Source organism: Bubalus kerabau, chromosome 10 (assembly GCF_029407905.1).
Source record: "Bubalus kerabau isolate K-KA32 ecotype Philippines breed swamp buffalo chromosome 10, PCC_UOA_SB_1v2, whole genome shotgun sequence".
Lineage (NCBI taxonomy): Eukaryota > Metazoa > Chordata > Mammalia > Artiodactyla > Bovidae > Bubalus > Bubalus kerabau.
In genome coordinates, this window is record NC_073633.1 from 80735375 (window position 1) to 80750845 (window position 15471).

Consider the following 15471-nt stretch of genomic DNA (forward strand, 5'->3'; position numbering starts at 1 on the left):
GGTGGGCCTGGGGTCCCAACTCGGGCCCTCTCTACCCTCTGTCAACAGCAAACATCCCACGCTCTTCGTGTTGTTGCGAAGCATCAATGCCACACCACGCGCTACATGGCCCGGCACAGGGCAGAACCAAGAGACAGTGCTTCTCTTCTGCTTCACTGGCTACTAAATTATTTCTTCACCAGCAAAGATAACCTGAGCTTCTCCACCCGACTTCTTCCTGGTCTACAACTGTTCCAGAGAAAATGCTGTTTTACAGGCACTCTCAATTTTACATTCATTCAGCTTAATTTTTCAAAAGACACTGATCAAAATTTTCCAAGCAACCACACTGGAGTCACGTAGCAACTTCTACCTTCAAACATCTTTTAAGATTCTGTTTGATACCAAAAAGAATTAAAAATCAGAAGACACAGGCAGGAGAAATCTCTTGACATGAGATCTCCCTTCTATAGAAACGGGTCATATGACAAATTCTCTCTCTTTCTGCTCTGAGCAAATGGACACCCACCACCCAAGGCAATGATTGCTAGCCTTTGGGAGAAACTCCTTTTGAGAATCTGATGAACACTCTAAACCCTATGCCCAGAAAAATGTCAATCTGCACAGAGACATAAAATACTGCCTGGAATTTCATGAGGGTTAAATTCACAAGCCCTCTGAAACCTACCAATCAACAGCAAAGAGCCCTCAATAGGAACCATCTACAATACTCAAACTGGCAAAATCGTCCATTTAGATTTTGTTTCTTTAAGGTGCAATCAACTCAAAAGCCTAGACAAAAACCTCAAGAAGATAAACAAAGAAGTATTCACATTCAACTCTACACATTTGGGTTCAGTGTCAACTCTTTCTGGCTCAAAACAAAATGCTATAAATTTAACAAGGCTCAAAACCTAAAAAGAAGGTTCTCTCTTTGAAACAAAACATCAAAATAAAGAGATGCCCAAGGCTAGTGAATGTGCTGGGAGGGCGGGCAAGGGAAAAGAAGGTTAAAAGACGAAGTATTAAGAACATCTACATGTTGTATTTTTCAGTATCATCCTTTGTAATTTTCTATGTCCGTGTATGTTCTTAACATGCATTACATATTTACATAATAGCACATATATATATAATATATAAACAGAAATACATGTTACTTTTACTGACAGGAGTAAGCAATCACAAAAAAAGTTTGTAAATCCTGTCCTACTAGACAGCTTCCAAAATTAGTTTACCTAACAATAGTTTCTCCTAGGTAACTCTCCACAAATGGAATTTCCCTTGAAAATAATCACATTAGCCATCTTTCTTACTCCTGAAATGAGAAGTTGGTTTCAAACTGACTCAACAATAATGCTGAGATTGTTCCACAAGAACCAGTTCCCTCTTTTGCTTTTACAGTCTAATTCTCATAGCTCCACTCACTCCATATCTTTCTGCTGCTGCTGCTGCTGAGTCGCTTCAGTCGTGTCCAACTCTGTGCAACCCCATGGACTGCAGCCTACCAGGCTTCTCTGTCCCTGGGATTCTCCAGGCAAGAACACTGGAGTGGGTTGCCATTTCCTTCTCCAATGCATGAAAGTGAAAAGTGAAAGGGAAGTCACTCAGTCATGTCCGATTAGCGACCCCATGGGCTGCAGCCCACCAGGCTCCTCCATCCATGGGATTTTCCAGGCAAGAGTACTGGAGTGGGGTGTCCATGTAATGAATTAAATAAAAAATCAACTGAAAACACTGGTAAGCATTTTCTACTATGCAGTTCTTACCATAATTGTGATAGTTAATACTTTTCAACTCCTACAATGTCCCCATCACTGAGCTAAATGTTCTACCTGCCTGATGGTACTTAATCTGACTCTCTTCAGTTCAGTTCAGTTCAGTTCAGTCGCTCAGTCATGTCCGACTCTTTGCGACCCCATGAATCACAGCACGCCAGGCCTCCCTGTCCATCACCAACTCCCGGAGTTCACTCTTCTAATACACTCCCAGTTTTGGGTTTTTTTTTTTAATATTTAATTATTTATTTGGCTGCACCAGATCTTAGTTGCAGCATGTGGGATCTAGTTCCCTGAACAGGGACTGAACTCAGGGCCCCCTGCTTTGGGAGCACAGAGTCTTAGCCACTGGGCCACCAGGGAAGTCCCATACACTCCCAGTTTTGAAGATATAAAGCCAATGCTCAGAAGTCACATGGCTGTGAAGGACCTGGAATTCAAACCTACGTGTGTGTGACCCCAGAGATCATTCTTACCTCAGGGAGGGTAACTGTCTCCCACAAGTAATATATGATACATATGTTAGGTATATACTGTTATATATTAGGTAACAATAATAATACACAGCTATCATATGCATAAGTTCTTTTATGCATAATTGTACTATAATATAAAAATAAGATCCCTGGTTTTTTAAATAAAATCTTACAATACCAAAGATAGAAAAGTATTTTTAAGTGGTAAAAGAGAATGTCATTGGCAAACAAATCAAAGAATTACTTTAGTTAGCCTTTATGGAATATCGAGAAACTTTACTGTTCTTTTTCAAGTGCTACAAAATCTAATTAATATTAAGAGTTAACATTATTATAAAAGTTTTAAAGACAAGAAAATCTGACCATAAAGCATTGCTCTTAAAGTCCATTAAATATCAGATATTCTCTCAAACTATATTAAGAAAGAACATCTGATTATCTGATCAGCCCATAATTTAGTCCCCAAATACCAGCAGAAAAAAGAAATTTCATTGTACTTAACATCTTAACTTGTGCAAAATCAAAGTGATGAATCCCCTAAGTAAAAGGAATGACTTAGTCTACCATACATATAATGCACTCTATTCTCTCTCCACAAGATACCACTTCTGTTTTTAACCTGAAACACGGCGAATTACACAGAACATAAACCCATTCTCAGCATTTTAGGTGAACACTTAGCAATTTGATCCTTTAAAACTGAAAATTTTTCATTAAACAAGTTTACTATTTTGTATAAATTACTAGTTAAAATCTGCATGGCCTGGATTTGAGGGGAAGAATTTTAATATTTAGAAAGGAAAAACAAATGTCTATACTGCTATTACTAATAATCTCAATGTTGTGATCTAACAATGTTCATTCATTTGCTAACAAATACTTACTGAATACCAACTATATATGAGGCACTGGTCTAGGCCCTAGAGATAAGTGAAACAAGGTATTCACACTAAAGATTACATTCTCATGGGGGATGAAAAACAGATAACATACAAGTAAAGAAAGATTAAATAATTTCAGGTTATAAATATGATGCTAAAAAACAATAAAATGATAGAAGTGTCAAAGAAGATTATTTTTTAAAGTGATGCAGGATGGTCCGTAAGGTCCCATTTGAGCTGAAATTTGAAGAATGATACCAAGAGAAAAAAGTTCTAAGTAGAAAAGGACCACCTCAATTCTTTGCAGCCAAAGATGGAGAAGCTCTATACAGTCAGCAAAAACAAGACCAGGAGCTGACTGTGGCTCAGACCACGAACTCCTTATTGCCAAATTCAGACTTAAATTGAAGAAAGTAGGGAAAACCACTAGACCATTCAGGTATGACCTAAATCAAATCCCTTATGATTATACAGTGGAAGTGAGAAATAGATTTAAAGGCCTAGATCTGATAGACACAGTGCCTGATGAACTATGAAATGAGGTTCGTGACACTGTACAGGAGACAGGGATCAAGACCATTCCCATAGAAAAGAAATGCAAAAAAGCAAAATGGCTGTCTGGGGAGGCCTTACAAATAGCTGTGAAAAGAAGAGAAGCGAAGAGCAAAGCAGCAAAGGAAAGATATAAACATCTGAATGAAGAGTTCCAAAGAATAGCAAGAAGAGATAAGAAAGCCTTCTTCAGTGATCACTGCAAAGAAATAGAGGAAAACAACAGAATGGGAAAGACTAGGGATCTCTTCAAGAAAATCAGAGATACCAAAGGAACATTTCATGCAAAGATGGGCTCGATAAAGGACAGAAATGGTATGGACCTAACAGAAGCAGAAGATATTAAGAAGAGATGGCAAGAATACACAGAAGAACTGTACAAAAAAGATCTTCACGACCCAGATAATCACGATGGTGTGATCACTGACCTAGAGTCAGACATCCTGGAACGTGAAGTCAAGTGGGCCTTAGAAAGCATCACTACGAACAAAGCTAGTGGAGGTGATGGAATTCCAGTTGAGCTATTCCAAATCCTGAAAGATGATGCTGTGAAAGTGCTGCACTCAATATGCCAGCAAATTTGGAAAACTCAGCAGTGGCCACAGGACTCGAAAAGGTCAGTTTTCATTCCAATCCCAAAGAAAGGCAATGCCAAAGAATGCTCAAACTACCACACAATTGCCCTCATCTCACACGCTAGTAAAGTAATGCTCAAAATTCTCCAAGCCAGGCTTCAACAATATGTGAACTGTGAACCTCCTGATGTTCAAGCTGGTTTTAGAAAAGGCAGAGGAACCAGAGATCAAATTGCCAACATCCACTGGATCATGGAAAAAGCACGAGAGTTTCAGAAAAACATCTATTTCTGCTTTATTGACTATGCCAAAGCCTTTGACTGTGTGCATCACAATAAACTGTGGAAAATTCTGAAAGAGATGGGAATACCAGACCACCTGATCTGCCTCTTGAGAAATCTGTATGCAGGTCAGGAAGCAACAGTTAGAACTGGACATGGAACAACAGACTGGTTCCAAATAGGAAAAGGAGTCCGTCAAGGCTGTATATTGTCAGCCTGTTTATTTAACTTATATGCAGAGTACATCATGAGAAACGCTGGACTGGAAGAAACACAAGCTGGAATCAAGATTGCCGGGAGAAATATCAATAACCTCAGATATGCAGATGACACCACCCTTATGGCTGAAAGTGAAGAGGAACTCAAAAGCCTCTTGATGAAAGTCAAAGTGGAGAGTGAAAAAGTTGGCTTAAAGCTCAACATTCAGAAAACGAAGATCATGGCATCCGGTCCCATCACTTCATGGGAAATAGATGGGGAAACAGTGGAAACAGTGTCAGACTTTATTTTTGGGGGCTCCAAAATCATTACAAATGGTGACTGCAGCCATGAAATTAAAAGATGCTTACTCCTTGGAAGTCAAGTTATGACCAACCTAGATAGCATGTTCAAAAGCAGAGACATTACTTTGCCAACAAAGGTCCGTCTAGTCAAGGCTATGGTTTTTCCTGCGGTCACGTATGGATGTGCGAGTTGGACTGTGAAGAAGGCTGAGCGCCGAAGAATTGATGCTTTTGAACTGTGGTGTTGGAGAAGACTCTTGAGAGTCCCTTGGACTGCAAGGAGATCCAACCAGTCCATTCTGAAGGAGATCAGCCCTGGGATTTCTTGGGAAGGAATGATGCTAAAGCTGAAACTCCAGTACTTTGGCCACCTCATGCGAAGAGTTGACTCATTGGAAAAGACTCTGATGCTGGGAGGGATTGGGGGCAGGAGGAGAAGGGGACGACAGAGGATGAGATGGCTGGATGGCATCACTGACTCGATGGACCTGAGCCTCAGTGAACTCTGGGAGTTGGTGATGGACAGGGAGGCCTGGTGTGCTCCGATTCATGGGGTTGCAAAGAGTTGGACATGACTGAGCGACTGATCTGATCTGATCACCTTATGAGAGGTTTTATTTCACAATTTAATTCATTTTTATGTCTTGGATGGGTTATATCCTGGAGAGACCCACTTTATGATGAATTCTGTTTAAAGCTTACAATATTTACTGATAATTATCCAATGCATCTGTGCACACACAAAGCTAACCTGATACACAGAAAAAACAGTAATAATAATAACAATTTCCCAATCTTTTAGTCTAAGCCAGAAGCACTTAACTCTGGGGAAAGAGCAGTAATGATTACGCTAAATCTTTGAGAATCTGATGAAAGCAATGAACTCTGTCCTCCCAGAAAAAAAAAAAAAAAGCACATACACAGAAACTTTACATAAAATTTTAGGAGGTTCTTAGAACCTTGAAGCCCATCTATAACCCATACACCCTATCCCCAACCAGAAATCCATGAATCCTAGGTTAAGAATTAAGCAGTAATTATCATACTCAGATGGGATGGATATGAATGCAAGCTGCCACTCTACTTTTAAATCATTCACAAATCAGGAATGCTTACTCTCAATTTATATTGGCCCACATAAGACTCTGTACAGGAATTTTCTCTATTCTACAGAAACAGACTTTTAGGATAGATATAGATATAGTTAGATATACATATATAGAGAATATAGATGCTGCTGCTAAGTCGCCTCAGTCATGTCAGACTCTGTGCGACCCCATAGACGGCACCCCACCAGGCTCCCCCCGTCCCTGGGATTCTCCAGGCAAGAACACTGGAGTGGGTTGCCATTTCCTTCTCCAATGCGTGAAAGTGAAGTCGCTCAGTCGTGTCTGACTTCTAGCGACCCCATGGACTGCAGCCCACCAGGCTCCTCCGTCCATGGGATTCTCCAGGCATGAGTATTGGAGTGGGGTGCCATTGCCTTCTCCGAGAATATAGATAAACAGATATATATATATACAGAGAGAGAGAGAGAGAGAGATACATATATGTATGAAAAAAGATAGATAAAGTCCCACCTAAAAGTGAATGAAATACCTCTTCACTACAACTACTGTAATCTTTCACACAGGATAACAGTGTAATTTGAGATTTGGTTTGTGCAAAATCTTATAATTTCTTCTCCTGAAGAAAAATATTACCACATTGCTTCAAAGGCTGCAAAGCTGAACATTAACACCTATTAACTTACAGATGTTCTTCTGGTTCAAAAGCAAAGCTTATGATTATTTTTTTTAAACCATTTACACATAACACAAACACACACTACAATTTAGTTGCCTAAGGAATATACATCAATTACAAATTATAAAACAGAAAGAGACTCACAAAGAAGAAAAATTCACAGTTAACAAAGGGGGAAAAGGGAGGGGGGTAATAAATTAGAGGAGTTTGGGGTTAGCAGATTTAAACTACTATAAAACAGGGAAATAACAAGGCCCTACAGGGAATTATATTTAATATCTTGTAATAAACCATAAGGGAAAAGAAAATAAAGAATATACATCACTAATCTAAGGTACAAACTAGATCACTAGATCAATGGTTCTTAACCTTTTTGGATTCCAATACCCCTTCAAGAATTTGAAAAATGCTATACAATTCTCCCATTTTAAAAAAAAATGGACATGTGCATACAAAATGTGCATATAATTTCAGTCTGTTCAGTGCATTTCAAATTAAATCAAGGGTTTAAAAATGCCTATACCTACAATACAAGTATATTATGGCTGCCTATTTCTGGGAAGGGGAACTAATTAGGAAAACCAACTTGGAAGGAAGATTTTTCATTACATATCCTTTTGTATTTTTCAAAATTTGAACCATAAAACTCTACTATCTATTCAAAACACTAGTAAGTTAAAAATAAAAAAGCATTACACTCAAATATGTGGCAGGATACCAATGCAGAAGGTAAAAAAATCTTCAGATTAAAGATATTTAAAATAACTAGTCTACTAAAGTCAACATATTTGCACACTGTTTCTTCATATTTGGGGGTTGAAAGAGGTTCATGACCACAAAACTATGCTCTTGTTTCCTAATTTTCAGAGAAATTTCCAGTTTCAACTTTTTGCTATGAAAATATAAAAAGTCAAATAATAATTTCACATTATTCATATTCTAACTTCTGAAATCTCAGTTAAATGACAATAGTTAGTAATGTATTGGATGTGGTACTGCCATATATCTTGATTTTTATTATCATTCCCATTTGAAAGATATGAAAACCAAGCTTTCTGAAGTTAACTCACTTGCCCTGGGCAACAAAGCTAGAAGTTAGCTAGAACTCTTGCAGGAAACAAAGCCTATGTACCTCTTCCCATGCCACACTGCAGCATAACCTCCACAGAGGAAGGTGAACACTAAAATCAAGGACACTATTTCTTAGGCGATCATTCTCATTATAAATACAGTTTAGAGCCCTAGACCATTATAAAAACTAGGAATTCTATCCGCATTTTCCTATACACTATACAAACCAGATACAAATGAAAGAGGAATTATCCCATCTAACAATATCAAAAGCACAAAAACTAGTTTTAACTTGAAATTATTTAAGTCCTTACAAACTGTTACCCTATAAAATAAAAATGTATGATGAATCATAAGCCTAAAGTTAAAAAAAAACAACCAGAGAATGAGTGTCACAGAAATGTTACCCATCTAAAGGTTTCAATATCAAGAGGCAAAGAGTTTCTTTCTGCTGAACAGCACCTCCAGGCATCAAAGTTTTGGGAATGTCTGATACCGACTGTTCGAACTATAAGCAAAATGTCTCAGAAACGTATGATGAATTGTGAGCCTAGCAACAATGATGCCACTTTCATTATAATCACATTTTCAAAGAGGTGGTAGTTTTCAAAAACATTTCCTTCAAATCTAAATTTATATAATCGTTTAAAGTTAAAAAGAGAAGGAAATAAGGAGTGGGTAGAGAACATAAACCACCTGACCAGATAATAACTCCTAGTAGTTATTAGTATTACTGCAATTATTATTCATGGGTGTGTGTGTGTATCTGCTTCAAGTGTTTATCTCATCCTAGGTACCTGTCAAAGTCTGCTTCACGTCCTGCTGTGCAGGTACCCAGAAAGCATCAAAGTCTTTACTTTCTTATGACGCTCATAAGGCACTCAACCTCTACTGAATTTCCCTTATCAGGAAAATGAGGAAAAGTCCCTCAAGCTTAAAAACTTTAGGACCTTCTGAAAATACTTTCAGAAGTACTTCATGGAGAAAATTCAGATGTCTATATGTCAAGGTCTATCCTGCAATTTCACAATTGCAGGAAAAGCCAGGTCACTCTAATATATTAACACAGACAGAACTACATGCTGGTGCTGCTTTCTGCAGAAAATAAAATCACTGATACAAATTTCAAAACCCCACCTATTAGAAAAAGAGCAAAAGAGATGAAACTTTCCTTTCACTTTATTACAGTTCTGCAAATAAAGAGACTTTTTAAAATGCTAAGCAATAATGGTAGTGTTACTTATAACTCAGTCAAATACTATGATGTCTATAATAAACATTTTTATAGGGCAAACACACAAAACAAGTGATGATTAATGAATACCTAATTTTTGAGCTTTCAAAAATAATATGTTAAAAATGTTACATAATTACAATGTTTATACAATTTCCATTTTCAAACTCCCCTAAAATTAAAGACCTTAAGGACATGTTTTACTTTATTCTTTAAAGCAACCCCCAAAATTCAACTGTACTTTATATTGCACCCTCAAATAAAATTAACTCAGGCCTTCCAAGTTAGTCAAAACAATTCTATAGAAAATTAAATCAGTAGCTAGCCTTTGGCATGCATGTATAATTTATTCTGGTTTTTCCTAAGGAAATGGCAAAAAAAGAAAAGAAATTCGTCTTACATTTTCATTATGTTCATAAACCACTTCCTAAAGTTGTAAGAAGGCACACAAACAAAAGTCAATCCATTGTAAGGACAACAAATGTCATTCAACAAACTCTCTACATTCACTATAATCAAGAACATACACACATTTCTCAAGTCTGTACATGACTGTTACTTCTTTGTTATTCTACAGATATGGAAATCTAACTTATGGAATGCTTCCTAAATATTTTCCCAAAACGTGCTTATTACACAAGAATCACTTTTAGTCCGTCTGGAATTAAGCTTGCAGATGTATCTAGTATTATATGATCTTGTTGCTCTCCAATGCTCCTATGCTGGCAAAATATACAAGTTCACAAAAATCACATTTTTGGAGAGCAGAAATCTTGGAAATTTTTCATTACTACCGGACTACGTTTAAAATATGGGAAAAAGAAATACAAATAGCCAATAAACACATGAAAAGATGCTCAGTGTCACTAATCATTAGGGAAATAAAAACCACAATGAACTACCACTTCATGCACATTATGATTGCTATTATCAAAAAAAGAAAAGAACAAGTGTCAGTGAGAATGTGTAGAAATTGGAAGAAGCCTTGGGCACTGCTGGTAGGAATGTAAAATGGTGCAGCTGCTGTGGAAAACAGCATGGCAATTACTCAAAAAATTAAACATATGACCTAGTAGTTCCACTTCTGGGTATATACCCAAAAGAAGTGAAAGCAGGGACTCAAACAGATATTTATACACCCATGTTCATAGCAGCATAATTCTCAATAACCAAAAGGTGGAAAAAGGTAAGTTTTGTGTGCGTGAGTGTGTGTGATGGAATATTAATCAGCCTTAAAAAGGAAAGAAATTCTGTCATGTGCTACAACATGGATGAATCTTCAGGACATTACATTAAGCAAGATAAGCCAACCACAAGAGAGACAAATATTGTAGGATTGCACTTATATAAGATACCTAAAGTATTCAAATTCATAGACAGAAAGTAGAATGACGGCTGCAAAGAGGTTAGGGGCAGAGGTAATGGGGAGGCAGTATTTATTTAATGGACACAGGATTTCAGTTGGGGAAAGATGAAAAAGTCCTGGAGATGAGAGATGGGGATGGATGCCTTCACAATGCAAAGGTAAATGCCATGCTTAATGCATACTTTAAAATAGGTAAAATGATCAATATTATGTTATATATATTTTACCACATTTTTTTAAATAAGGTAAGCAACAGCAAAGTGTTGAAACATGAGCCAAATCTGCCTCATGCATGCCTCTTTCACTACTCACAAAACCAACATCATGGCTCTGAGTGGTCAGTTAAATTCCAATTTAAATGTTTACCATGGACCCCAAGAAATTAATATAACAAAGTTTAAATCTGTTCTAAGAAAGTTTAAACTGCTTCCTCCGAATAAACTCCTTTGCCAGACAGAGATGATAGTAGTTATCAGCTGTCCATTTCAGAGTAAACAAATTAGTAAAGAACCCAATATACCTCCCAACTTTGTAGTTCAAGCATGGCTACTTTTATCCCTAGCAATTTTTCTTTCATTTTTCTTTCAAAGTCTTACAAAGACTATTTTCATTTTTACCAGCAAAATCTTTAGTCAAAAATTTTCTCCACCAAACTCATATGAGCTCATCTTCATTAACTGTAGCTATATCATCTCTATAGTAATAAATACTCATTTCATCTCCACCAACTTCAAGTTTACACTGGGAAAAACATAAGCATAAATTCATATGGGAAAAACAGAAGCTTGAAACATCCTCCGCTACATTTTCTAGTCACACTCCAGCTTTTCGTATGATAACTTTCTTATAATACCTTTGAAACAATTTCACAAATCATTATAGAAATAAATGTTCACCAACTAGCAACCAAGTTTTTTCTTTCCTTTGAGCTTAAAGGAAACCAAGTTTTTTTATTTCCTTTGAGAATAAAGTCTAATTTAGAAAAAAACAGTTCTCATAAGAACTTATCCATAATTAATTCCACAAACAAGAATGATCATCAAATCCATTTCCTGTTTGTACTATCTGAAAATAAGAATGCGTGTAATCAATTACTGACCATTTTTTCTCAATTTTAAAAAATGAATTATTTCAAGTATCATTTTCTATATGTAAGTTAATGGTCCCATATACTCTACTACTTCCTGTGATTAAGACTACAATTTATAGGTGTCATTGCATACAAAGTATACATCTAAATCTCAACAGAAGAAAAAAAGAAAAACACAGACCCAGACATCTTAAAGTTTCTGTGGCGTTCAGTTTTTCTACTTATCAATGTTAGAGATACTCCTGATAATAAGTTTTTTTTCATCTGTCCATGGCTATTTAGGTTCAACTGAGCCCTCTAAAAAGGGGGAGTGACTTGTCTAAAACATGTCCTTCAACTTGCAACATAGAATTTTAACAAATATGGAACTTACAAAAAGAAAATTATATACAGATATAAAAAGATCAACTGAAAAGGAATCCACACCTGGTCATGAGCCTTACCTTTTAGCAGCGGCAGAGGTGTTAATTCAATAGGCTTGCCTTGAGACCTAAACTGTGAGGAACTTTGCGACCTCTTCTGTCTGGCTTTTCTGACGGACTTCCGAGAAAATCCGTCTACTTTATCCACTGATGGAGGAGTAGTTGGTGCTGAGGACATATCCCTACTGAAGAGAAAGAAGTATCATCCACACACCCCCAAGGTGGAAGCAAACAAGTGCGTTACACAAATTCTAAAATTCTCACACATTTTTTTTGAAAATGGGAATATGGGGGGAAAAAAGCAAATAAAATCAATTAACAGTTCTATATTCAATGGGAAAACAAAAACTTGGTGGAAAAGAGAATATAAGTACTATATAAACAATATTGTAATATTGCAGTAAAGATGTTCATTTATACCTGAAAAAACTCTTCTAAGCCATGTACTCATTTTTTAACTGCACAGCTCTTCTCATCTTGAGATCCTAAATTAATTTTGGAGCTATTCTGCAACTGGAAAACTTCCATCAATACATTTTCCCAACATATTTAATATTATGAATGGGGCTCTGGAGTTGAAATCCTTATGGTACTTCAAGAATCTACACCAATGGATCACAGCAAGGTGAAATTTACAATTTCTGAACTAACAAGGCATGACTTTTTACTGCAATGTGCTAGCTAAAATAAACGATACCATACCACCAATGAAGACAGGCTAGATTAAACAGAACACAAAAAGGGCATAATTAAAATCATTTCAAAGAAGCCATCTGATGTTACTAAAGCTTAAAAACTATGATGAAATCGTGCACCAAAATTGATGTAAAAACCTAAAGTCACAGCCTACTTAGACAACAAAGTTGAGTTCCCTTGAAGTTCATCATCAAATATTAATTTTCATTCCATCAAACTAATGGAACAGAACAGTTCCTTGAGATTTTTTTTAACCTTCTCAAATTATTAAAATGAAGGCTATTTCCTAAAAGTAACAAGCATTAAGCTCAGTTTCATTCACCAATTTAAACAGATGCCCTCATTTCCATGGCACCGAGGCTCCACCATGCCCCATGTAAAATGAATGGCAGTCTTGAATAGAAATAAGACACATAGTGGAAACGCTGAAATGCACTCACTCACCTGGCATCCCTACATAACATGAGTGGTTTTTAACCTCTAAATAAAAGAGTACGGGAGTTTCTTTCTGAACGTGTGAGAATAAAAAGTTACCTGGATTAGCTGGATTCTGACAGAGCAAAAATAACAAAAACAGAAATCAAGAACAAACAAAACCTTACAGTGCTGAGGTTTGGGATGCTTAAGTCTCGTTTGGCTCTTTTTTAAAAAATAAGGTTTTTAGCAATCTACCTAATTTAGCCTCAAATACAATGTGATAGATAATTGCAAAGCATGAATGATTGTAGAAGTAAGATCACTTAAAAATTCATAATGACTGCATCTACAAGAAGCTCCACAACACATTTGTATGTTGTAAATTTAGGGGCAGCTTTCTTTTCCAATCTGGTATGTGAGTTATTTAGATTACATGTAACCCTCACAACACAAAATTTCCGTAAATCCTGTTCCTCCATCACTCGTTTTGTCTCCCCTTTATTCTTCACGTCTCATCTTACAGATAAGTTACTGGTAGCAAAAAAAAAAAAAAAAAAAAAAAAAAAATTTTTTTAAATCACTTGACCCTTATGCCCGCAGCCCAGGATAAACGTCAAGGATCTCAACCCTAAAGCGCTGCAGAACTGAACGTGCAGTAGCAGCGGGTCGGTGCAAAGCCCGGGGAAACAGGTTTCGCCCCGAACTAGAGCGCCCAAGCTTTATCATCCTCTGAGCAGCAGGCATAGGGCATTTCCAAAGCTCAGGATAATCCAAAGGGGATGCTGGGGTGAAGGAGAAAGACAGACAAGGGGTTGGTCTGTAGGGATGCTCACATACTCCCTTTGCTCCCACCCACCCCATCCCCCCACCACCCGAAGCCCTGGAGAAGCTAAGCTGCTACAGAATCCTTCTCACTACACCAATCCCCCTTTCCTCCCCCCTCCGCCTCCGTCAGTGGATAAAGGGGGACAAGAATACGCCTCCAGTGCCGGAAGGTGGAGAAAAAGGGGGGAAGGGGCAAACAGAACGAGAGACAACATCAGAAGCAATTGCAGGTAAATCAGACAAGTGGGACCGGCGCTCCCTCTCCCGCACCTCATCCCACCGCACCCCTCGCCAGCTCGGGCCAGGCCTTTCCCGAGGCCGGTGCCCTGCGGGTTCTCCAGGAGGACGGGGAAGAGGCAAGCAAGGAGGAAAGGAAGCAGACAAGCCCCGGGGCTGGAGGGACGAAGTTACCTTGAAGCTTCTGGAGAAGAATCCAAAGATGATCTGTGGTTTCGGAGGGGCGGGAGACGGGAGAGAGGACCGCAGCGGGGGCGGGTGGCGGGACAGGGACGTGCAGGGGGAGGTCCGGACAGCGGCAGGGAGCCCGGGGCGACGGCTGTCCGGCGCGGCGTCCCTCCGGTTCCGCGGCGGCGGCGCCTCTAGGCCTCACAGCGCTCCGGCGGCGGCGGCGGCCTCACGATCCTCCCCCGCGGGCCCGTCCCATCAAATCGGCACCGACCCCGTTGCGGCTCCGCCGGTGGCTCCTCGCTCACATTCCCGGCGGGCGGCGCCTCTGCTCGTTGCCTCGGACCCGGCGGCAGAAGCGACGACGAGGGGAGGGGGGAAGGGAGGGAGGAAGACTGAAGCCGCAGCGGCAGCAGAAGGAAAGAGAAAGAGGAGGAGTCGCTGGGGCTGGAGCCGCCGCTGCCAGAGCCTCCGTTCGGTACCCGCGGTGGGTCCCCGTCAATGCCCCTTTCTCTCTCCTATTGTCAATATCACCGGGCGGCTGAGTCCATGGCACACGCGCAACCGAACCTTCTCGCCAACAGCGCCCGCCTCCGGCGCCCACTCACTGGAAACTTCAAACGGGAAGCAAGGCCTCATTGGTCGGGGTCCGCCTTCACTCCCCTGTCAGCATGTTCGGCTGAGAGCCGATCGCGGATTGGCGGCGTGGGGTGGGCGGAGAAACATGAGGGTGGGAAGAGAGGCGACCGAGGATTGGACTAAGGCGAGAGGAACCCGGATGCAGCCGCGTTCTCAGGCCGCGCTGCCGCCGCTTCCGCCAAGCCGTAGGGTAGGCCGAGGAAAAGAGCTGCTGCAGCGACTAGGCCTAACTGTAGCTGCTAAAGCTCGGGAGGTGTGCAGCTGACAAAAATACGAAGGGTTTCTGTGCAGTGCGGAACCTCTGGGCGGCGGTCGTCTGCAACTTGAGGATTCCGAGGGCAAGGGTCGGGTAATTCCCGGCCCTCGATTCCGCCCTTTTCAGCCGCGAGACTGGCCCTTCTGGGCTCGAGTAGTCCACTCGCGACGGGAACCAGCGCCGCTGCTCATATAAATGGGCCCTTCGCGGCTCGCGGCCGTAAACCCCCAGCAGTCGCTCTCCGCTCCACCTTGTGGGAGGCCTGGCACTGAAATCCGA

The 15471-nt window shown here is 39.7% G+C and overlaps 1 protein-coding gene across 3 annotated transcripts in view; it reads right to left on the minus strand.

Moving 5' to 3' along the window:
* The window catches only part of PPP2R5E (protein phosphatase 2 regulatory subunit B'epsilon), a 160275-nt gene extending 145789 nt beyond the window's left edge, over positions 1-14486 (minus strand). For 2 of the 3 annotated variants that reach the window (XM_055538291.1, XM_055538289.1), the window contains exons 1-2: positions 14304-14486; positions 11976-12139 (exon numbers count right to left, since the gene is read on the minus strand). In XM_055538291.1, coding sequence (XP_055394266.1) covers positions 11976-12132 — 157 coding nt within the window. In that variant the 5' untranslated portion in view covers positions 12133-12139; positions 14304-14486. The remainder of the gene's footprint in view (positions 1-11975; positions 12140-14303) is intronic. The other variant, XM_055538290.1, reaches the window with a different exon arrangement.
* Positions 14487-15471: the final 985 nt, after the last annotated feature.